The sequence below is a fragment of the Chrysemys picta genome, chromosome 16, assembly GCF_011386835.1.
Source record: "Chrysemys picta bellii isolate R12L10 chromosome 16, ASM1138683v2, whole genome shotgun sequence".
NCBI classification, from domain to species: Eukaryota; Metazoa; Chordata; order Testudines; family Emydidae; genus Chrysemys; species Chrysemys picta.
In genome coordinates this window covers 3,814,652-3,836,710 of record NC_088806.1, presented here as the reverse complement: position 1 = coordinate 3,836,710, position 22,059 = coordinate 3,814,652, and the positions used below count along the sequence as shown (strand labels likewise).

Here is a 22,059-nt window from a genome sequence, read left to right as displayed (position 1 = left end):
AAAGTGTCTGTGTTTTGCATTAGCATGAGTCTGAGGGGACGTGGGTGTGTTTTGCGTTAGCGTGTGTCTGAGGGGCCGTGGGTGTGTTTTGCGTTAGCGTGTGTCTGAGGGGCAGTAGTGCTGGGGGTTGGTGTGTTCGCTCTGTGTCTGGTACAGGTCTGACTCCAGATTTTCCCTGCGCTCCCTGGAGCAGCTGCTGCCTGACCCTGAGAAGAGCTGGAGCCCAGCCCCTTAGAGGCCATGTGGCCCAGACGCCCCTGGGGCTGGGAGTGTGTGGGGGTCTCCCCTGGGGAGCTGCTCCCCTTCCTGGCCAGGGGCTTCTCTTCCCCGCCCCTGGGGCTCCAGGTGTCAAGCCTCTTGGGCTCCCTTTGTAGCAACCTTGTCACTTGTAGAAGCTGGATCAAAGGGGGGAATATTGACACGCAAGGTGGGGCGGCCTTTCCCAGACTCTCACCGCTGGGCCTGGGGGGATCGGGAGCCTTATGCATGTGTGTGTGTGTGTGTGGGGGGGGGGGGAACGGCACACATTGCATGGATACGTCCAAAGGTGGTGTGAGGGTGTCTATTTGCAGGGCACCTCATGCCATGGGACCCAGAGCCCTGCCCTGCAAGGGTATCCCCCACCACAGAGATACCTCTCCACAAAGTGTGGCTGCAGGGACATTGGTCTGCCCTGGTGGAAGCCAGCATCTTCTGGTGGGGGGAGCACAGAATCACAGGACTGGAAGGGACCTCGAGAGGGCACCTAGTCCGGTCCCCTGCACTCAAGGCGGGATTAAGTATTTAAAAGCCAGGACTAAGGTTTTTCAGGCCCGGCTTGACAAAGCCCTGGCTGGGATGATTTAGTTGGGGATTGGTCCTGCTCTGAGCAGGGGGTTGGACTAGATACCTCCTGAGGTCTCCTTCAACCCTATGATTCTATGATCGAGACCATCCGGGACAGGTGTTTGTTCAACCTCCTCTTAAAAATCCCTGATGATGGAGATGTTACCACCTCCCTGGGCAATTTATTCCTGTGCTTCACCACCCTGACAGTTAGGAAGTTTTTCCTAATGTCCAACCTAAACCTCCCTGGCTGCAATTTAAGCCCATTGCTTCTCGTCCTGTCCTCAGAAGTTAAGGAGAACAATTTACCTCCCTCCTCCTTGTACCAACCTTTTATGGAGTTGAATGGGGTGGCCAAGTTTGTTTTTTTTTTTTTGGAGGGGGGGGGAGAAAAGCCAAGTAAGAAGGAGAGAAAAATAAGAAATATAAAGAAAGGAAGAGAAAATAAGAAAAGAAAAAAAAAACTGGGAAAGATGGAAAGACAAAAAGCCCAAGGAAATGTGAGAAAGAAAGAGGAAAATAAGAAAGATAGAAGCAAGGGAAGCAAGAGAATAAAAGGAAAATCTGGAAAAAGGCAGAAGAAAAATAGAGAAGGGAGGGAAAAAAGAGAGCCATGGGGTTGAACCAAAATAGCTGTACTTGTACTAGCCGGGAATCGAACCCGCGCTTCTCGCGTGGCAGGCCAGAATTCTACCACCGAACCACCAACACCGCTATCGGCCGATTTCTTGGCCTTGCACCTTTCACAGCTATTGTAACAGCTCTGCTTCCTTTGCACATGTGCAGGGCCGCCGCCTCGCTCTGTGCATTGCAAACCCTTTCCCCTCTGGCTTGCAAAAGCTTCCACCCTCTGGGCTGCATCTGCTTGGGCCTAGTCCAGAAATGCCACCCGCCGGGGTTATTGTCTTCTCCCCAGGCAGGCGACAGCATCTTTGCACCAGAGGAAAACATTCTGCCCTTCCCACTGGTCTGGGGATGCTGGTGTTACTGGTATCAACTGGGCTGGGCTTAGACGCAGCTGCGAAAGGTATTTGCTGCATCACAGTATTTCGGTGGTAGAAGAAAAAATCAGCTCCCCCCCGCTTTATTGGAATCACGTTTTCCTTGGGAGGGGAGATTTTTGGCCTCTCCAATCTCCCAGTGCATTTTGTCACTAGTTGAGGTCTTTCTGTTTCTCCCCCAAACCCCATGTCCCCCTGGCCTTCTCATTCCTCCAGATAACAACGCCAGAAGATAGCACCGGCTTTCACCAGTAGAGCGAATCCGAGGGAACCAAAGCCCCAGAGCAAGTTTCTACAGCCAAACCCTGTGGGCCCAAGTTGGACGGGGTGTCAGTCTCGGTAGGGGATTCTTGTAGGGCAGGGCTCTATTCCCATGGGGTGAGCCTGCTTGGGTACCCTACACATAGACACCCTCAGGGGATCTTTGCAACCCCCCATCCCGGGAGCTCCAGCAGCAGTTTCCCGATTCCCCCGCCCCCGCCCCCCAGCCCAGCGGTGTGAGCCTGGGAACGCCTGCCAGGCGTGTGTGTGTCAATTTCCCCCTTTGATCCGGCCGCTGAAAGTGACAAGATTGCTCCAAAGCGCCCCAAGCTTGACACCTGAAGCCATCAAGGGAGGCACGGAGGGGTATCATTTGCTATGGGTCAAAGAGGGGCAGTTGACCCCCCCCCAGTCCTTGGTTCATCTCCCCCCCCCCAAACAACAACAACTTTTCATAGGTCATCTGGTCCTCCCCTCCCCCCGCCCCCAAGTCTTTACAGGTCCCGATATAATCACCGGTAATATCTATCTCCTGACACAACTTGCCCCCCCTCACTGCCCAGTAATTTTTCTGAATTAATGCCAAGGGCCGGTTTGGAGCAATCCTGTCACCGTGAGTGAGACAGAAAACCCAGTAAAGAAAGGAAGGAAGAGAAAATCTAACAGAAAGAAAGAAAGAACCGAACTAGACTGAGGCAGACAGAAGGGGCATGAGGAAGACTAAGGGGCAGAGGAAGGAAAAGGGGAAAGAGAAGAGCCAGACACCGGCTTACACTGAACCGGCCCGTGAGATTCCAACTCTCTCTTGTAGCCCGGGCGACGCTTTCCCTTGCTCTGAAAAATGGGCAACCGGTGCCAATGAGGCCAAAAGGCTCAGACTGTGCATTGGCCGGGAATCGAACCCGGGCCTCCCGCGTGGCAGGCGAGAATTCTACCACTGAACCACCAATGCTACTGCTGGAGGAATTTTCTACTGCCTTCCCTTTACAGCTGTTCGCACATCTGCCTCCCTCCAGTTCTTCCAGATCTCTGGCTTTCAGGGCAGACGTGTCACTGCATTCTCCCATGCTGCTCCCCTCCTCTCGGCTGTCCTCCGAGGAACATTGTACCTAGGACTCAGGAGTCCTGGTGGGTGCGTGTGTGTGTGTGTGTGTGTGTGTGTGTGTGTGTGTGAGACCGAGGCCTCTTGTGGCTTGGAGAAAGAAGCCAGACGTGTGTTTAGCTCCATCAGAGCAGCATGAAATGGCTTTCAGGGCATAGGTGTCACTGCATTCTCCCATGCTGCTCCCCTCCTCTGGGTAATCATCAAGTGATCCATCCTCTGTCACCCATTCCCAGCTTCTGGCAAACAGCGGCTAGGGACACCATCCCTGCCCATCCTGGCTAATAGCCATCGATGGACCTATCCTCTATGAATGTACCTAGTTCTTTTTTGAACCCTGTTATAGTCTTGGCCTTCACAACAATATCCTCTGGCGAGGAGTTCCACAGGTTAACTTTTGTTCGTTTCAAACCTGCTGCCCATTAATTTTATTGGGTGAGCCCTAGTTCTTGTTTTATGAGGAGTAAGTAACACTTCCTTATTTACTTTCTCCACACTAGTCATGATTTTATAGACCTCTATCATATGCCTTGTTAGTCATCTCTTTTCAAAGCTGAAAAGTCCCAGTCTTATTAATCTCTCCTCATACGGAAGCCGTTCCATGCCCCTCATCATTTTTGTTGCCCTTTTCTGAACCTTTTCCAATGCCAATATATCTTTTTTGAGGGGGGCAACCATATCGGCTCGCAGTATTCAATGTTTGGGTGTACCATGGGTTTATATAGAGGCAATTGGATATTTTCTACCTTATTATCTATCCCTTTCCTAATGATTCCCAACATTCTGAGAGACGTGGGGTCCAGGAGGCAAGTAGCTTTGACTGAAATCACTGCGGCTCACCCGTCCCCCAAAACGATAATAATTATCACTCTAACACACGCTCAGAAGCCCAGAGAAATGGGAGGATCGCATGTGTTTGAAGGGATGTGTATGAAAAGAAGGGTGTGTTTGCAATTGGGGTTGGGGGTGTTGTGAGTTTTGCATGGATCTGACTTTCAGAGAACTCTCCACGAAGACGCCAAGATCTCTTTCGTGAGTGGGAACATCGAAAGATGTCAAACGAAAAGGTAAGCGAGAACGTCTGAGCGATGAATTATGTACTGACTGACAAATAACCTTCCCCCGTAACACATCTCTGCACGACAGCATTATACCGAACCCAACAACGCAGGCACAGAACGACGCGAGACACAGAAGAGTGCCAGGTGCTGAGGAGAAAAACGCATGCCACAGAGCAAGCCAACACAATGACTCAGGTAACTGATGCTGCCTTTATTGCATGGTGCAACCGAAGAAGGGACGCCAACGCTGATGACATGACACTACACATGTCTTCGACCAATAAGAAGGGTTAGAATCAGGGGTGGATGCAGAGTCCCAGTTTAGCGGGCCCAGGAGGGTTGGGTTGGGTTGTTGGGGGGGGGGGAAAGCAGTTGGGTTGTTCGGGGGGGAAGGAAATGGTGAAGGGGTCATAAGAATGGCAATTCTGGGTCAGACCAATGGTCCATCTAGCCCCGTATCCTGTCTTCCAACAGTGGCAATACCAGGTGCCCCAGAGGGAATGAACAGAACAGGTGATCATTGAGTGATCTATCCCATCGCCCATTCCCAGCTTCTGGCAAACAGAGCCTAGGGACACTCAGGGCTGGGGGGAGTGTGTTGCCTCCCTGCCCATCCTGGCTAATAGCTATTGCTGGATCTCTCCTCCATGAACATCTCTAATTCTTTTTTGAACCCAGTTCTACTTCTGGCCCTTCACAACATCCCCTGGCGAGGAGTTCCACAGGTTGACTGTGCGTTGTGTGAAGAAATACTTCCTTTTGTTTGTTTTAAAGCTGCTACCTATTCATTTAATTGGGTGACCCCGGCTTTTTGTGTTATGTGACGGGGTAAATAACCCTTCCTTATTCACTTTCTCTACACCCATCACAATTTTATAGACCTCTATCATATCTCCCCTTGGTCATCTCATTTCCAAGGGGAAAAGCCCCAGACTTTTAATCTCTCCTTCTCCAGAAGCTGTTCAGGGCTGCAGGGATGGGCAGCTTGACAGATACTCCTGGTCCTACAGCGTCCCTCAGCCCACTGCTAGCTGTCAGCCCAGCTGTTCACCTCAAGCCCTGCGTATTGATACCACGTGTAGGGATGGTGGGCGCTGAGGCGGGTGCCTGGCTTCCTGCCCTATTGATGGCAGGCACCACCCCTGAGTTACCAGGGGACGTTGTGAAGACAAGAATTAGAACTAGGTTCAAATATAGTTGCTGGAGGATAAGTCCATCAATGGCTATTAGCCAAGATGGTCAGGGTGTCCCATGCTCCGGTGTCCACAAATTTCTGTCTGCCAGATGCTGAGACTGGACAACAGGGGATGGATCACTCAAATTCGGCCTCCCTCATTTTGCAGGCCCTCCCAAATGGAGGGGGACACACTCCCCCCAACCCTGATGGTCTCTAATCTTGTCGTTGCTGTATGTATCCCTTGCGCTGGTCCCATTTCATGCTGCACTGATGGAGCTGAACACACGTCTGGCTTCTTTCTCCAAGCCACAAGAGGCCTCGGTCTCACACACACACACACACACACGCACGCACGCACCCACCGGGACTCCTGAGTCCTAGGTACAATGTTCCTCGGAGGACAGCCGGGAGGAGGGGAGCAGCATGGGAGAATGCAGTGACACGTCTGCCCTGAAAGCCAGAGATCTGGAAAAACTGGAGGGAGCCAGATGTGCCAACAGCTGTAAAGGGAAGGCAGTAGAAAATTCCCCCAGCAGTAGCATTGGTGGTTCAGTGGTAGAATTCTCGCCTGCCACGCGGGAGGCCCGGGTTCGATTCCCGGCCAATGCACAGTCTGAGCCTTTTGGCCTCATTGGCACCGGTTGCCCATTTTTCAGAGCAAGGGAAAGCGTCGCCCGGGCTACAAGAGAGAGTTGGAATCTCACGGGCCGGTTCAGTGTAAGCCGGTGTCTGGCTCTTCTCTTTCCCCTTTTCCTTCCTCTGCCCCTTAGTCTTCCTCATGCCCCTTCTGTCTGCCTCAGTCTAGTTCGGTTCTTTCTTTCTTTCTGTTAGATTTTCTCTTCCTTCCTTTCTTTACTGGGTTTTCTGTCTCACTCACGGTGACAGGATTGCTCCAAACCGGCCCTTGGCATTAATTCAGAAAAATTACTGGGCAGTGAGGGGGGGGCAAGTTGTGTCAGGAGATAGATATTACCGGTGATTATATCGGGACCTGTAAAGACTTGGGGGCGGGGGGGGAAGGGGGAGGGGGAGGGGAAGACCAGATGACCTATGAAAAGTTGTTGTTTGGGGGGGGGGGAGATGAACCAAGGACTGGGGGGGGGTCAACTGCCCCTCTTTGACCCATAGCAAATGATACCCCTCCGTGCCTCCCTTGATGGCTTCAGGTGTCAAGCTTGGGGCGCTTTGGAGCAATCTTGTCACTTTCAGCGGCCGGATCAAAGGGGGAAATTGACACACACACGCCTGGCAGGCGTTCCCAGGCTCACACCGCTGGGCTGGGGGGCGGGGGCGGGGGAATCGGGAAACTGCTGCTGGAGCTCCCGGGATGGGGGGTTGCAAAGATCCCCTGAGGGTGTCTATGTGTAGGGTACCCAAGCAGGCTCACCCCATGGGAATAGAGCCCTGCCCTACAAGAATCCCCTACCGAGACTGACACCCCGTCCAACTTGGGCCCACAGGGTTTGGCTGTAGAAACTTGCTCTGGGGCTTTGGTTCCCTCGGATTCGCTCTACTGGTGAAAGCCGGTGCTATCTTCTGGCGTTGTTATCTGGAGGAATGAGAAGGCCAGGGGGACATGGGGTTGGGCGGAGAAAGAAAAAGACAAAAAAAGGGGGAAATTGGGAAAGGGAAAAATGGGAAAGAAAGTGGAAAAAGTTAAGAAAGAAAGAATAAGAAAGGAAGAGAAAATAAAGCAAAATATTAAGAAAGATAGAAAAGGGAAAGAAGGAGAAAGAAGGAAGGAAAGAAAGAGGAAAAATAAGACAGAGAAAATAGGAAAGAGAGAGAGCAAATAATAAAAAACTGGAAAGAAAGCAAGAAAGAGGAAATTAAAACGAAAGAAAGAGGAAAATTGAGAAGGAAAGAAAGAAATCTAAGAATAAGAAACTGTAGGATAAATGGAACCAGCCAGTTAGATTTAAACATCCTTTGTAACTAATAAAATTCATAGCCTGTAATTTGGTGTTGACATTGTTTTTGACTGTCTCCCAGGGACAGCTGACATTACAGGGTGTACAAACTGGAAATCAGGAAGGAATGTAAACCTAAACACTGTATTTCTTCACTGGTTAGGAATTAAATTTGCAGGTGCCATGCAGTTGGCAGAAATTCTCCCACTGGGCCACCAATTCTACATTAGCCAGCCGGGCCAGCCCATTTGCAAATGAACACAGCTCACATGCATTCATTGCAAACCATCTTCCTTGTAAAGCGACAACACCATCCTAGCTTTCACCTGAGCGCCCTTCTGCTGGGGGTAAGCCCAAAACTACCAGCCCAGGTGTTATCTTCTTCTCCCAAAGGGAGATGAGGGCTTCCTTGCTCCAGAGAAAAGATATTTTGGGGATTCCCATTGGATTGGGGATGCTGGTGTCACTGGTATCATCTGGGCTGCGGTTAGATTAGCCGGAGGGAGGCAAAGACATTTGATGCATCAGAGCATGTGGGTGACAGAAGGAAAACCAGCTCCCACCAGCCTTGTTCCAATCAAGTTTTCCTCAGGAAGCAATGATGGGAGGGAAGTAGGGCTAGCCTTAGGGAAAATGGCGCTCAGTCTGGGTGAACTTGTATTTTGGCATCCCCTGGCCCCCGCTGCCTCCCCCTCCATCCCTACCCATTCCCTCAGGCCCCTGTTGTATCCCCCAGCCCCTCCACCCATCCCCCCCATTGCCTCCCCCCCCATTGCTGTGAGCACCCCAGGCCCGCCCTGCTCCTTGTCTCTTGACCACAGCGCCGCGCTCCTTCCAATGACCTGGATGGTCACCCATGTGGCCTACCCATGGGGGGAGGAGGGAGAAAAATTTTAGGCCTGTTAGATCTCTCTGTGTGTTTCTCGCTGGTTGGGGGTGGCGAGGGAGAGAAACGGGGGCCAGGGAGCCTTGACTGAAATCACCCAGACTCCCCCCTCCATACCCCTTAAAATGATGATGAGAATAATAAAAGAACATGGCTGTAGAAGCCAGCTGAGAAGCCCAGAGAAATGGGAGCCTTGTGGGAGGCTCCAGGCCTGTGTCACACAGAAAGACAGCGAGATGGGAAACCAGGCCAGGATAAGACAGACAGACTTAGCCACCGCGTGTAATGAAAATCGGTACACAGGGCACAAAGTTGGCTGCATCACAGATGATTGCCGAATTTATGGTCATCCTGGGCTGGATAGATGGAGGGTGTTTATGGGAATGGGTGCATGGATGGATGGATGGATAGAGGGGGGTATGGGGATGGATAGATTGAGGGTGTTTATGGGAATGGGTGCATGGATGGATGGATGGATAGAGGGGGGTATGGGGATGGATAGATTGAGGGTGTTTATGGGAATGGGTGCATGGATGGTTGGATGGATAGAGGGGGGTATGGGGATGGATAGATTGAGGGTGTTTATGGGAATGGGTGCATGGATGGATGGATGGATAGAGGGGGGTATGGGGATGGATAGATGGAGGGTGTTTATGGGAATGGGTGCATGGATGGATGGATGGATAGAGGGGGGTATGGGGATGGATAGATGGAGGGTGTTTATGGGAATGGGTGCATGGATGGATGGATAGAGGGGTGTGTGGGGCTGGATTGGTAGAGGGTGTGGGAACGTAAAGAGCCAATCAGCATCCCCCCATCCCCTTTGCTGTTATAGGGTGAGCAGATGCCCCGAAATTAACGGGACTGTCACGATATTAGGGGCTTTGTCTTATATAGATAAGGAGACCCTCCCCCATCCCTGGATTTTTCACACTTGCTGTCTGGTCACCCCCATCGCCATAGGAAAGAAGAAGGATGAGAGCGGAGGGTGGACACTGTTTTTGACTCTCTGTGGAGGATGCATGATATTGGGGAAATTAGAAACTCAGGAAAACAAAACGTATTCCGTCCTTGCATTGGCCGGGAATCGAACCCGGGCCTCCCGCGTGGCAGGCGAGAATTCTACCACTGAACCACCAATGCAGACGTTACACTGTCTCCCTTCCCCGCTATTCCCCCTTACAGATGTTTGAACATCTGGCTCCCCACAGCTGTCCCAGGTCTCTGCTTTCAGTGCACAGGGTTGTGTTACCAGCTTTGCTGCCCGCCCCCGCAACATCTGCCCCCAGGCAGCCTGCTACAGCCGGAGAGCGGGCACAGGGTAAGGGAGATACATGCCCCAGAGAAGGGTTAGCAAATAAGGGGAACGTTATGCGGGGTTATAACCTAGATCCATCTATTTAGCTAACAGCAGTTTCTATCTTGATCTCTTTCGGTATCTTTTTATTATTTTCTGCCTAATTTTTGTCGCAGAATCATCGATGGGATCCATACACATCCTCTGCCTATCTACCCACACATCCTCAGGCCCCTTCTATCCAGCCAACCATGCACACTTTCCCATATACACCCTCTATCCATCCACCCATCCCTGTACACACCCTCTATCTATCCATCCCCATACCCCCTCTATCCATCCATCCATCCATCCATCCATCCATTCATGTACCTATTCCCATAAACACCCTTTATCCACCCATCCCCCTACACACCCTCTATCTATCCATCCCCATACACCCCCCTCTCTCTGTCTATCCACCCCATACACATAATCTTTCCAGCCCTGGGGTTCCCAGACTATCCATACTCCCTTCTGTTCTCCAGGTGTCAGAGCTCGGGTAGAGCCCCCCCTCCCCTCCCGCCCGCAGTTAGCAAATGGATCCACCCTTTCAGGCACGTTAGTTCCGGGCTGCTGGGATTTCTCAAGCCATAAAAACCCAAATGGCATCTCCAGCTTTGAGCTAAAGTGTGAGAACTTCCCCCGACACTTCCATGGGCCAGGACACCGGCTGTCCCAGCCGCATCAGCGCCCCAGGAAGCCGCAGGTGAGAAAGAAAAGAGATTTTCCCAGGGGAGGCGTTTTGCTTCTGAGTGTCACACCCATCCATCCCCATATACCCCCTCTGTCTACACATCCCCATACACCCCCCCATCCATCCGTCCTCATATACCCCTTCTGTCTACACATCCCCATCCACCCCCTCTATCTATCTATCTAGCTAGATAGCTCGTTGATGTCTGATCTAAGGATAACATCTCCCTGCCTATTTCTCTCTGTCTGTTTAACCCCTGTGTGACCATTCTTTCTATTATCAGAGGGGTAGCCGTGTTAGTCTGAATCTGTAAAAAGCAACAATAGAAAGAATCAACAGAGGGTCCTGTGGCACCTTTGAGACTAACAGAAGTATTGGGAGCATAAGCTTTCGTGGGTAAGAACCTCACTTCTTGCATCTGAAGAAGTGAGGTTCTTACCCACGAAAGCTTATGCTCCCAATACTTCTGTTAGTCTCAAAGGTGCCACAGGACCCTCTGTTGATTCTTTCTATTATTGCTTTTTAAGAACAAGGAACCAAAGGCTGGATGCCAGATGGTAACCGCCCCCCCCCCACCCCACCCCCCGACCCCCCGTCACATCCTCTCCAGCAGGGGGCAGTGCACAAGAACACTCACGGGAGAAACTTCGCATCCACGGGGAAAACAGCACAGTGTGAACACCGGACTGAGCTGGGTTTAGACTCCCATTTTCCTGGACCAAAACTCGCCCCCTGGTGGCTGGGGCTGAACCCAGCCGGGAGGCCCAATCTGCCCAGCCTCCACCGGGGAGAGCCAGATGAGCTCCTGGGCTGGGCTGGCGGCGGGGGGAGAAACGAATTTTCCTTGACCCTCACCACTTCGTTTCTGCCTCCCCCTCTCCATCTCCACGCACCCAATCCTGCCCCCGTCCCTCTTTCCACTCCCCTCCTCCGTTTGGCTACCTCCTCGCAGGCGGCGGGCGGGGGGGTGTCCTTCGTGCCCGCCCCTCCCCGGCCCATTTTGGACGGGCATTCTCTCCCTTCCCCCTTCACCTGTGTCCCCTCCCTACTAATCATACCCCGCTCCCCCTCATCTCCTCCGGTTTCCTAAAGGCGCCAGCTGTGCCCCCGCTCCCAGCGCAGCCACATCTGTCGCGTGCGTCCTGGGCCGCGCCCTCCGCGCCAGGCGCTTGGCTCCGTGCGCCCATGCCAGGGGTCCGCGCCGAGCGCTTGGCACCGTGCGCCCAATGCCAGGGGTCCGCGCCGAGCGCTTGGCACCGTGCGCCCACTGCCAGGGGTCCGCGCCAGGCGCTTGACCCCGTGCGCCCACTGCCAGGGGTCCGCGCCAGGCGCTTGACCCCGTGCGCCCACTGCCGGGGATCCGCACCGAGCGCTTGGCCCCGTGCGCCCACTACCGGGGGTCCCTGCCATGCGCTTGGCACCGTGCGCTCACTGCCGGGGGTCCGTGCCATGCGCTTGGCAGCGTGCGCCCACTGCCGGGGGTCCGCGCCATGCGCGTAGGTGGCATAATGCGCCCCCGTCTCTCTTCCAGGCCTCAGCCCTGAGCCCGGGGAGGAAGGGGGAGGGGGCGCCCGGCCCGTGCCAGACTCGGGGTCAATTTGCTCTTCACACCCCGGGGAATTTTAGCAGGTTGGAGCAAAAACAACCCCAGCGAAGAGCAAAGGGCTGGTGGTGGGGGGGGGGGGGTGGAGGGGAGGGGGCAGGTGTCTGGGGCGGTCGGTGGGGGAGGGAGGGGCCTGGCCGGCTCGCTGGGCACCTCGCGGCGGGGCGGGGGGTTATAAAAGAGGGGCTGACTGCGCGGCAGCGCCTTTGTTTCGCCCGGACACGGAGCAGGGCGCAGGGCCACCATGGTGACCAAAGGAGTCTCGGAACCCGCCGCGCTGAGGAAGGTGCGCTAGGGCCCCCGCGGGATGGAGGGGCCGGGGAGGCGGGTGGGGGCCCGGGAGCGCACGCGGGGCACTGCGGGAGGCGGGGAGGAGGCAAGTAGCGGGAGCAGGGGTTGGGGCACCCGGGGGGGGCTCTGGGGATATTTAGGGGATAGGGTGTGTGTGTGAATCTCTCGGTTGGGGTATTTGGGGGTTAGCGGGTGGTCTCGGGCGGGGTATTTGGGGAGCAGGGGGGTCTCGGGCGGGGTATTTGGGGAGCGGGGGCAGGTCTCGGGGGGGGTTGGGGGTCGGGGGGCAGGTTTCGGGAGGGTATTAGGGGAGCGGGCGGTGCACGGGGGGGCGAAGCGGGTTCCCCAGCCGGGGGCTGCGGGGCTCGGGGGTCCGGGCGCCCCAGTGCCGTGGGGGGCTGAGTGGCTTCGCGCCTCCTTTGCGCTCTCCCGGCCAGATGCTGAAGCCGCTGGCAGAGAAGCGCAGGCGGGAGCGGATCAACCGGAGCCTGGAGGAGCTGCGGGTGCTGCTGCTGGACAGGACCCGGCACCAGGTCAGTGCGCCCCGGCCGTGCGCCATGGGGTGCCCCCTGCCCTCCCCCCCAGAGAACCCCCGGCACCCGCCCCGAGCCCCCCCAGAGCCCACTGCCCCCCATCCGCCCTGCCCCCTGCCCTCCCCACCCAGAGCGCCCAGCAACCGCCCCTCCCCCCTGCCCCGCATCCGCCCCCCTGCCCTCCCACCCAGAGCGCCCTGCCCTGCCCTGCCCCCATCCACTCCCTGCCCCCTGACCTCCCCCACCAGTGAGCCCCCGGCACCCGCCCCGAGCCCCCCCAGAGCGCCCTGCCCCCATCCACCCCCTGCCCCCAGACAGCCCCCACCCAGAGCCCCCTGCCCCCACCCAAAGATGCCCCCTTCCCCTCCAACGCTGGCCCCGAGCCCCCCCCACTGCAACCCTCCACCCAGAAACAACCCGTCCCGAGCCACCTACCCCACCCAGACACCCGCTACCCCCCAGTGCCTACCCAGAGTCCCCCCAGCCCCTAGACCCCCCTGGCAAGAGACCCCGAAACTCCCACCCCAAACCCTCCAAACCCCACCCAGCCCCCCTGCACCTAGACCCCATCCCCCATCCAGAGACTCCTCCTTCCTCCTAGCGCCTGCCCGAGCCCCCCAATCTCCACCCAGACACAACCTGCCCCGAGCCCCCTGCCCCACCCAGACACCCTCTACCTCCCCAGTGCCAACCCCGGGTCCCCCCAGACCCCAGACACCCCTGCCCAGAGCCCGCTCCCCCTCCAGGCAGCCTCCACGCAGAGCTCCCACCTCCTCCCAGACAGCCCCACCCCGAGACCCCTGCCCCATCCAGACACACGCTACTCCCCAGTGCCTACTCAGGGCCCCTCCAGCCCCCCTGACACCCCACCCAGACAGCCCAGCCCAGAGCCCCCTACCCTTCAGTGCCCACCCGCCGCTCTCTGCCCTGAGCCCCCACGTAGACACTCCCTGTTACTCTCCAGCGCCCATCCCGAGTTCCCCGAATCTCCACACAGACACGCCCCGCCCTGAGACCCCCTACCCCGTCCAGAGAGCCCCCACCCCGAGCGCCGTGCCCCACGCAGACAGCCGCCGTCCAGAGCCCCCCACCCAGAGCCCCCCAGCCTCACCCAGACAGCCCCCACCACCAACCCCCACCCAGACAGCCGCTGCCCAGTGCCCCCCAACCCACACCCAGACAGCCCCCGCCCAGAGCCCACCAGCCCCCACCCAGACAGCCCCCACCCTAAGCGTCGCCCAGAGCCCCCCAGCCCCCATCCAGACAGCCACCCAGAGCCTCCCAACCCCCACCCAGAGCCCCCCAGCTCCCATCCAGGCAGACCTGCCCCGAGCCCCATGTCCACCCAGAGAGCCCCCACCCCAGCCCCCACTCAGACCTGCCCTGAACCCCCAGCCACCACCCAGACAAGCCCCGCCCTGAGACCCCTACCCCCTCCAGAGAGCCCCCACTCTGAGCGCCTTGCCCCACCCAGACAGCCCCGCCCAGAGCCTACCAACCCCCAGCCAGAGCCCCCCAGCCCCCCTCTGCCACCAGCCCCCTCCCCCCTCTCCCATTGATGCCTTCCCACCTTCTGCACCCCCCCTTCCCCGGTCACCTCAGCCCCGTCCGTGGCCGCTTGTGTTGCAGACCCTGCAGAGCCGGAAGGTGGAGAAGGCCGAGATCCTGGAGCTGGCCGTGCGCTACCTGAGGGACTGGAGCGCCCCCGCCGGGCGGGGTAGGGCACTGCTGGCGGGCGGGCACCGTGTGTGTGTGTGTGTCCCATGTACAACACTACCCATCCCCTTGCCCCCGTGTGTGTCTCTCTGCCCCCCCATGCCTGACACTGACCCCCTCCCCCCGTGTGTGTCTCTCCGCCCCCCCCACCCTCATGCCTGGCACTGACCCCCTCCCCCAGTGTCTGTCTCTGCCCCCCCATGCCTGGCACTGACCCCTCCCCCAGTGTGTGTCTCTTCCCCCCCCCATGCCTGGCACTGACCCCTTCCCTCAGTGTGTGTCTCTCTGCCCCGCCCCATGCCTGGCACTGACCCCTCCCCCAGTGTGTGTCTTTCCGCCCCCCCCATGCCTGGCACTGACCCCTTCCCTCAGTGTGTGTCTCTCTGCCCCCCCCCATGCCTGGCACTGACCCCCCCCAGTGTGTGTCTCTCTGCCCCCCCACCCTCATGACTGGCACTGACCCCCTCCCCCAGTGTCTGTCTCTGCCCCCCCATGCCTGGCACTGACACCCTCTTTCCCCTGTGTGTGTCTCTATGCCCCCCCATGCCTGGCACTGTCCCCCCTTCCCCAGTGTGTGTCTCTGCCCCCCCATGCCTGGCACTGACCCCCCCATGTGTCTCTGCCCCCCCATGCCTGGCACTGACACCCCGCATGTGTGTCTCTCTGCCCCCCCATGCCTGGCACTGACACCCTCTTTCCCCTGTGTGTGTCTCTATGCCCCCCATGCCTGGCACTGTCCCCCCTTCCCCAGTGTGTGTCTCTGCCCCCCCATGCCTGGCACTGACCCCCCCCCATGTGTCTCTGCCCCCCCATGCCTGGCACTGACCCCCCGCGTGTGTGTCTCTCTGCCCCCCCCATGCCTGACAGTGACCCTCCCAGTGTCTGTCTCTGCCCCTCCCATGCCTGGCACTGACCCCCCCTCACCCAGTGTGTGTCTCTCTGCCCCCCCCATGCCTGTCACTGCCCCCCCTCTCCCAGTGTATGTCTCTGCCCCCCATGCCTGGCACTGACTCCCCTTGCCCCTGTGTGTCTCTGCCCCCCATTCATGGCACTGAGTGTCTCTGCCCCCCCATGCCTGGCACTGACCTCCCCAGTGTGTGTCTCTCTGCCCCCCCATGCCTGGCACTGACCCCCCTTGCCCCTGTGTGTCTCTCTCTGCCCCCCCCCATGCCTGGCACTGACCTCCCCAGTGTGTGTCTCTCTGCCCCCCATGCATGGCACTGTGTGTCTCTGCCCCCCCATGCATGGCACTGACCCCTCCCCAAGTGTGTCTCTCCGCCCCCCCATGCCTGGCACTGACCCCCAGTGTATGTCTATGCCTCCCATGCCTGGCAATAACCCCCCACCCCCAGTGTGTGTCTCTCTGCCCCCCCCCATGCCTGACACTGACCCTCCCAATGTCTGTCTCTGCCCCTCCCATGCCTGGCACTGACCCCCCCTCCCCCAGTGTGTGTGTCTCTGTCCCCCCCCCATGCCTGGCACTGACCCCCCTTCCCCAGTGTGTGTCTCTTTGCCCCCCCATGCCTGGCACTGCCCCCCTTCCCCAGTGTGTGTCTCTTCCCCCCCATGCCTGGCATTGACCCCCCTTACCCCTGTGTGTCTTTCTCTGCCCCCCCCCCCATGCCTGGCACTGACCTCCCCAGTGTGTGTCTCTCTGCCCCCCATGCATGGCACTGTGTGTCTCTGCCCCCCCCATGCATGGCACTGACTCCCCCCAGTGTGTGTCTCTCTGCCCCCCCAATGCCTGACACTGACCCCCCCCCAGTGTGTGTCTCTGCCCCCCCCCATGCCTGGCACTGACCCCCCTTTCCCCAGTGTGTCTCTCTGCCCCCCCACCCCCATGCCTGGCACTGACCCCCTCCCCCAGTGTGTGTCTCTCTGCCCCCCCACCCCCATGCCTGGCACTGACCCCCTCCCCCAGTGTGTGTCTCTCTGCCCCCCCACCCCCATGCCTGGCACTGACCCCCCTTTCCCCAGTGTGTGTCTCTCTGCCCCCCCACCCCCATGCCTGGCACTGACCCCCTCCCCCAGTGTGTGTCACTGTCCCTGCCATACCTGACACTGTTCCCCCCCATGCCTGGCACTGACCCCCCTCCCCCTGTGTGTGTCTCTGTCTCCCCAATCATGCACTAACCCCCCCAGTCTGTGTGTCGCTGTCCCCCCCCCATGCATGGCATTGACCCCCCCTCCCATGCTGCCCCCCCAGGAGCCGATCCGGCGGGGGAGGCCGACCCTCTGCAGCGCTGCTACCTGCTGGGCTTCCGGGAATGCCTGCTGCGGCTCTCCGCCTTCGTCCGCGACGCCCAGCCCTGCATGCAGGGCCAGCTGCTCGACACCCTGAACCTCTACCTGGCTGCCAAGTGCCGCCAGGTGCCGCCGGAGCCGGCCTGCAGGCTCCGGCCTGGCCTCCCTCCCCCGCCTGCCTGCCCGGTCTCCCCCAGCCCTTCCTCGCCCGCGCAGCCGTGCCACCGACCCTTTCACCGCCCCGGGGCCCCGGAGACGCCTCAGAGACACACGGACGAGGCAGCAGCTTCGAAAGGGGAGCCCCCGCAGCCGGCCGTCTGGAGACCGTGGCCATAGGGCTAGCAATGCAGACACTGTACAGAGCTCCGTGTATAGCACTCACCCCTCCCTTCAGGCCGTGTATATAATGTAAAGTTTATCTATATTGCCAGTTCCTTGCAAATCCTCTGCCCCCCGCAGGTCCCGTTTCCTGGCCTGAGCCGGGAACATGTCTTTTTGGTAGAGCCGGGGAGGAACTTTTTTAATCCACAACGTGTTTTCCGGTGAAAAATGCAGATTGGGTGACACCGAAACGGCTCGTGAATCTGTGGCGGGTTGACCAATTTCCTGGCTTCGGGGGAGGGGTGCGTTTGTGTGGGGGGGGTTGGATCTAAAATGAGACATTTTGATTTGTCAGGGAGGGCCGACGTTTTGTTTGGAAATTCTCTTCCATGTTCTTTGTTTAAAAATATCCCCTGTGTGTTTAAATAGGGTTGAAATTATGAATAGGGCGAACTGTTTCATTCTGACGGTTTTGAAATGAAAGCTTTTGATTCTTCAGTGACAACTGACTTTTCAGTTGGAAAAATTTTTGGATTTAAACCTCCCCCCCCGTTCAATTTTTAAATGGGAAGCGGAGAAATGGCCTTATTTAAACTAGAGCAGATTTGTTTATGGACCCTACCCCGGCAGTTGAAACCTGGCTGCCAGGAATTGGTGTGCACGCAACAGGGGAAACTCAGCTTTTTTGCCCAGATCAAGTCGAAGTAGACAAGAAGGAATTATCAGCTCAGCTGTACAGTGGGTGAACTGTGGCATCAACTTAGGCCTGGTCTACACTTAAATGTTAGGTCAACACAGCTCCGGTGCACTGGTGTAGACGAAGCTAACTTGACGGAAGAATTCTTCCATAGATCTAGCTGCCATGGTAGGAAGTGTCTACACCATGACACTACAATGGTATAGTGGCAGTGTTGTACCTGGGACCCCATGGTGTAGACGTGCCAAGGAGGCCTTGGTAGACCCGGGAATTGAATGCAGATTTTCTGAGAACCTTATCATTATTGCTTATATTATCGTATTATGTGAGGTGCCAGAGAAACACAGAACAAAAAGACGGTTCTGCTAAAACCCATCTTTGATGGCTAGCCACAACTTACCTAGTTCACATGCCCTGCCATCTGCGCAATCCTAGGTTCACAGGCAAAGATTTGCAAAAGTAAGTCATGATTGCAGGTAACCAACCTTAACAGGACCAGATTTTCAGAAGGCACTTTCTGACTTAGTTGGGAATTGGTCCTGCTTTGAGCAGAGGGTTGGACTAGATATCTCCTGAGGTCCCTTCCAACCCTGAGAATCTATGATTCTATGATCATGAGACTCTTTGGGTGGTGAATCAAGGTAGACACTCAAAACTCAAAACGAAGATGCCAAAAATCACCAGCTGCTTTTGACAATCTCAGGCCGGATGTGAAAGTGGTTCTGTCTGAGCTGTTTCAATTGTGGGATTTTTCTGTTAGTTGGCCAAACTCAAAACTTGGGACAAATAATAATGTGTTGAATTGCCTGCCAACTGATTTAAAAAAGAAAAATTTCCAGCAACCGAAAGCAGAAATAAACCAACCCCCAAAATTGTTTCAGGTCAGCCAAAACTTTTCGTTCGACTTGGTTCATTTTGGAGCTTTTAAAACAAACGACATAACTAAATAAAATAGAAGTGAAATGTGGAATGAAAAGTGCTTTTGAATGGAAATGTTTTGTTTTGAGCCCGTCACAATGACACATTTTGAATCCCCACCCCCAAAACTGAAACAATTCATTGAATTCAACACAAATTTGCCAAAATATTTCGGTCGATCCCCAAGCTGCATTTTTTTGGTGGAAAAAAGTGTCATCCGAAGAATTTGGCCTAGCCCGAATTCTGATTATCTAGCTCTATTGCCCGCTTGATGCTTGCCAAAGAATTCCAGCTCCTAGCATCCACCAAAAACCATCTTTAGCCTGGTATCCCTAAAGCTAAGCGATAAGTCCTGGAAAGTCTTGATTTCTGTAGGAATCTCAATCATTTTTTTTACAGGTAAGTAGCAAAAATAAGACTTGAAATCTGGTTGGATTTGAACCCACAACCTTTTAATGGCTGTTTTGTATTCTAAAAGGCTAATAGGCAAACTGTTGCACCACCAAGCTTGCTATGAAAGTTTTCTTTTAATGGATAGAGGCCTTTGGTGTCTACACTGGCGTTTTATATCAGACTCTATTAAAAGCTCTGTGTTTTATAAACTATAATCTTGAATTCCAACCGTGTGAACCACCCACAAGTTGTGGGCTTTGTCGTGGGATGCCGAAGCATGAAGGAAATTGTCATGTTCTAAGAGAAGAGGACGATTTCCCCCAAATATTCTCCCATCCCTGCACAAAGGGAAAAGTGTGGAAGTGTATTTTTGTTCCATTGTGTGCATTTGTGTCTGATGTCCGTTTGTAATGTGGTACCCAGAATTTCTGTTTTGTTAGAAATTCTGCAATTTCAGGGGGGGGGGGGGGATTCATTCCAAATTGGAACACCAACAACAAATGGAAATTCCCCAGAAAATGAAATGTTCAGGGGAAAATAAAACCTTCTTGGCCCAATCAGAATGTTCCATTCTGGTTTCACTGCTTATGATATAGCCCTGGAAACGAAATTTAAAGTAGAAGTGCATTTTGAAACGCAAAGTCGCTTCAGAATGAAAAATCAAAACTTTTCCAGGCGGATGGTTAGTGAAACGCTTCCTTTTGATTATTTTGCCCACGCAAAAGGTCACTGAAATGGACATGTTCCCATGAAATGTTAGTTTTCGATGAGCTGGCCAATTTTCCAGTGGCAAACTGGTAGGTTGAAATTTTTCTGACTTGCTTTCTATGTGTCTGTGTCCTTTGGGTGTGTCTCTGTATAGCTGTGTCTTTATTTCTCTATATTTGAGTTGTGTTTCTCTCTATATATTTGTTTGTGTGTGCACCTCTCTATAGCTGTGTGTGTGCTTTTAACCCGCTCCAAGTCTGGTGTGGGAAAACATTGCTGTAGGTGGAAAGTGCATCCCACCGCTAACACCAGCAGCGCTGAACTTCTTGATGCCCATCTGACTTTGCACAGGCTTCTAAGCTTTGTTGGGCTCCTGCTTCACCTCGTCAGCTCTGCCCAGTGAGTCCAGCTGAGATCAACCCTTGGTCAAAGTCTCTTCAGGGACCCATGCACCTCAGCAGGTATCTGCAGTGACGCCCGGCTCTACAGAGTTGGGTTTATTAGTCAGCTGGAATTGTGAAGTCCTTAGGTTAGCATGGAGGAGCCAAGCTTAAGACATCAAGTCAGCCAAGCTGCCTTGGGCTGTCTCTTCATCAGTCCCAGGTGAGAGCCAGATCTTATCCCCCCTCCTCTCCCCTCTTGGCCCATCACTGTCCCTTCCTCACTGAGCTCACGTATTCTGCTTGACTAAGTTTCCCATTCTTAGATGTTAATTGATCTGTACTTGGGGTGCCCACTGTCTGTCCACATCCTCCACTGGTTAGTTACTGCCCCATTTATTCACTCCAGCCAGTTCCGAGACCCCAACACCTCATGTCTCCTGGAAGAGCAGGTCCATGGGTAGCCAGCCCTAGGCCTGGTCTACTCTAGAAAATTAGGTGGCATAACTATGTTGCTCAGGTGGGTGAAAAAATTGACACCCCCTCCCCCCCCGAGCGGCATAGTTAAGCCAACCTAAATCCCTGTGTAGACAGCAATAGGAAATCTTCTAGGTGGATTATCCAGACAAATGTGCCGCTGTAATGTTTTAAGTGTAGACAACCCTTCATCAAGTAAGTCCCTGGTAGGCCTAACGTTCACAAAAGCCCTACAGAAAAATCCCGCTTCAGGGTAAGGAGGATCCCTGAACTTTGTGAAGGCTGGACTGGGTGAAATTTTTCAGCTGAAACTTTTTTTGGGGAGCTCCATGTGTGAAAAATATCATGAACTTGGGTTGATTTCACCCACTTGGTCATTTAAGGGGCAAAGAAAAGAATATTGGAAACAGTCGAAAAGAAACATTTGGACGTTTTTAAATCCAAATGTTTCGATTTTTCCCAGTGCAAGGGCTTTTTGATTGGCCAATTCCCTTTCCTTCCATTTTTTTCTCAAAAACAAACCAAAGAAAAATGTGGAAAAACATTAATGCTGAAAGTCAAAACGAAATGTTTAGTTGCAGGCTGAACAAACCATTTAGTCCGGCCCGAATCAACTTGGGTTTTTGTTTTTCGGATTTGCCGGCAATGTGAAAAAAAAATCAGTTTGACCCGAAACAAATTTTTTCCCGTTTTTCGGAATCAAAATAGCCATTATTCACCAAGCTCTGCTATACCCTGGTGGGCTGTAGGAGTCATGAAAACTCTGTGTTTGTGTGTGTGTGATTTTCCATCACAGTAGGAGCCATGAAAACTCTGTGTGTGTGTGTGTGTGTGTGTGATTGTCCATCATGTAGTTTGTACAATTAATGCTTCATTTGCTAATAAAAATAACTGGTTAAAAAGTTGACAGAAGTGAATCACATTTTTTCCATGCCCACATGTCTTTTCGGAGGGTGGTGGGAAAAAGGCTGTGAAATTTCAGCCCCAAGTGTGGTTTGTGAGTGTGTCATTGCATGTCTGTGTTCACATGTGACATGCATGCATTTGCACAGGCACGTTCCCACATGTACATGCATGGTTTGGGGTTTTTTTTTAAAGGGGCTGGCGGGGAAATCTGAGATGGCTTGATTCACACTCCCCAGCCCCGCTCCTGTTGTACGGGTCACACCGGGCTTCCTGTCTGTTGGTGAGGCCACGCCAGGGGTCTACAAGCCCCCAGCCTCACGTGTGGCTGTCATGGGTCTCGTGGTCCTTGGCTCCGCGGGAGGACCCCTCCTTTGGCGTGACGCCCCCCCCGTGAAGGTTGCCCTCTCTTGCTGTGGGCCCCTGGGCCTCCACCCCTAGAAGGAGAAATGCCCCCCCCCATCTCTACCCTACATCCTATATCATCTTCCCCAACAGCTTCTCCCATGTCCTTTCTCTTCCATCCCAGGTAAACAGGTCGCTGGGCCCTCTCTCTTCCGTCCTTTGTTCCCCTCTGACTGGAACTGATTGGTCAGGTCACCAGGGGCCTCTCTCCTCA

At 55.0% G+C, this 22,059-nt stretch overlaps 1 protein-coding gene and 4 non-coding genes across 5 annotated transcripts; 2 read left to right on the top strand and 3 right to left on the bottom strand.

Annotated features, from left to right (window-relative positions):
• Window positions 1-1,465: 1,465 nt before the first annotated feature.
• On the bottom strand, window positions 1,466-1,536 carry TRNAG-GCC (transfer RNA glycine (anticodon GCC)). The gene has a single exon. It is a non-coding gene; the product is annotated as a tRNA-Gly (tRNA).
• Window positions 1,537-2,968: 1,432 nt separating this feature from the next.
• Window positions 2,969-3,039, bottom strand: TRNAG-GCC (transfer RNA glycine (anticodon GCC)). Its single transcript has one exon. It is a non-coding gene; the product is annotated as a tRNA-Gly (tRNA).
• Window positions 3,040-5,965: 2,926 nt separating this feature from the next.
• On the top strand, window positions 5,966-6,036 carry TRNAG-GCC (transfer RNA glycine (anticodon GCC)). The gene has a single exon. It is a non-coding gene; the product is annotated as a tRNA-Gly (tRNA).
• A 3,259-nt stretch (window positions 6,037-9,295) lies between these two features.
• On the bottom strand, window positions 9,296-9,366 carry TRNAG-GCC (transfer RNA glycine (anticodon GCC)). The gene has a single exon. It is a non-coding gene; the product is annotated as a tRNA-Gly (tRNA).
• Window positions 9,367-12,042: 2,676 nt separating this feature from the next.
• Window positions 12,043-21,427, top strand: LOC135976009 (transcription factor HES-7-like). Its single transcript, XM_065570228.1, has 4 exons — window positions 12,043-12,145; window positions 12,588-12,683; window positions 14,313-14,400; window positions 16,606-21,427. The coding sequence occupies exons 1-4, from the start codon at window positions 12,104-12,106 to the stop codon at window positions 16,977-16,979; spliced, it is 600 nt and encodes a 199-aa protein (XP_065426300.1). The 5' UTR covers window positions 12,043-12,103; the 3' UTR covers window positions 16,980-21,427.
• The last annotated feature ends 632 nt before the right edge of the window (window positions 21,428-22,059 follow it).

Coding starts and splice junctions, on each gene's coding strand:
- LOC135976009 (XM_065570228.1), top strand. CDS start 12,104: ATGGTGACCAAAGGAGTCTCGGAACCCGCCGCGCTGAGGAAG. Junction 12,146..12,587: donor AACCCGCCGCGCTGAGGAAG/GTGCGCTAGGGC, acceptor TCTCCCGGCCAG/ATGCTGAAGCCGCTGGCAGA. Junction 14,401..16,605: donor GAGCGCCCCCGCCGGGCGGG/GTAGGGCACTGC, acceptor CTGCCCCCCCAG/GAGCCGATCCGGCGGGGGAG.